At 35.2% G+C, this 994-nt stretch overlaps 1 protein-coding gene across 1 annotated transcript in view; it reads left to right on the forward strand.

Annotated features, from left to right (window-relative positions):
* Positions 1–260: 260 nt before the first annotated feature.
* SARC_09386 (hypothetical protein) overlaps positions 261–994 on the forward strand; it is a 3,211-nt gene continuing 2,477 nt past the window's right edge. Inside the window, exon 1 of the mRNA XM_014296595.1 lies at positions 261–614. Within this exon, the coding sequence (XP_014152070.1) occupies positions 356–614 (259 nt within the window). The 5' untranslated portion in view covers positions 261–355. The remainder of the gene's footprint in view (positions 615–994) is intronic.

Below are 994 nucleotides of genomic sequence, written 5' to 3' on the forward strand. Positions count from 1 at the left end.
GATATAGCAAAGACACTGACAAGTGACAAGTGACCGTGACAAGTGACAACTTTCTGGCACTCTAATAAAAAGACATGACTCATCGTGGATGACATGATGTCATTGATTTGATCAAATAAAATTCACCAGAAAAATACTCAATAATAAAAACATTACAATTTATAATAATACGTCGTTTTTGATAGTTCCCACACTCGTCGCCTTTGACCTTATAAGTTTATTTACTTGCGTGTGTGTTACACTCAGTATATATTGAATATCTCGCCAATCAAGCGCACATATTTAGATAAACCCACCCAGCACAGCACTCAGCAACAACACTCATAAATTCATATCAACCCTTTTATTATATACCATGTCCAGGTTCTTCACATGCATCACCTTTGTCATGGTGATAGCCTGCCTGGTTTTAGTTGGGTTTGGGCTTTTAACTACCAACTGGTTTGAAGGGCCAGATGGCTTTCACGTGGGGTTAGCATCATTGTGTGAAGAGCACGTGGTCATTGTAAAAGGACATACCATAACTTACTGCACGTCGTTTACACTCAATAACTTTGCGAATGAGACAGAAAGGGGTCTTACTGCGGCGCTGGTTATATGCTGCTTCATATCACGTAAGTTCGGGTTATAGTTAGTGCACATATTCATTTACTATACATCATTGTAGTGGAATTTTTGTTCTTGCAGTTATGTACACAACAGACTGGATAGAACAAAAGCCATTGATATTATCCAAAAGTGATCTCGTTGCTGTGTTCAGACTAAAATTTATAAAGTTCGACTCGTGTTTATCTTGTCTTTGTTGTTTGGTGCTGCTTATAGTGGCGTTTGATATACCGTTGCTTCAATGGAGGGTATCTTCCTATATTTATCTTGGTATTATATTAATTGGTATGTATTCATGCAGTTATTTAATTTTCATATATATATATATATATATATATATATATATATATATATGTGTGTGTGTGTGTATATATTATATATATATATA

This window comes from Sphaeroforma arctica (genome assembly GCF_001186125.1).
Source record: "Sphaeroforma arctica JP610 unplaced genomic scaffold supercont1.948, whole genome shotgun sequence".
NCBI classification, from domain to species: Eukaryota; class Ichthyosporea; order Ichthyophonida; genus Sphaeroforma; species Sphaeroforma arctica.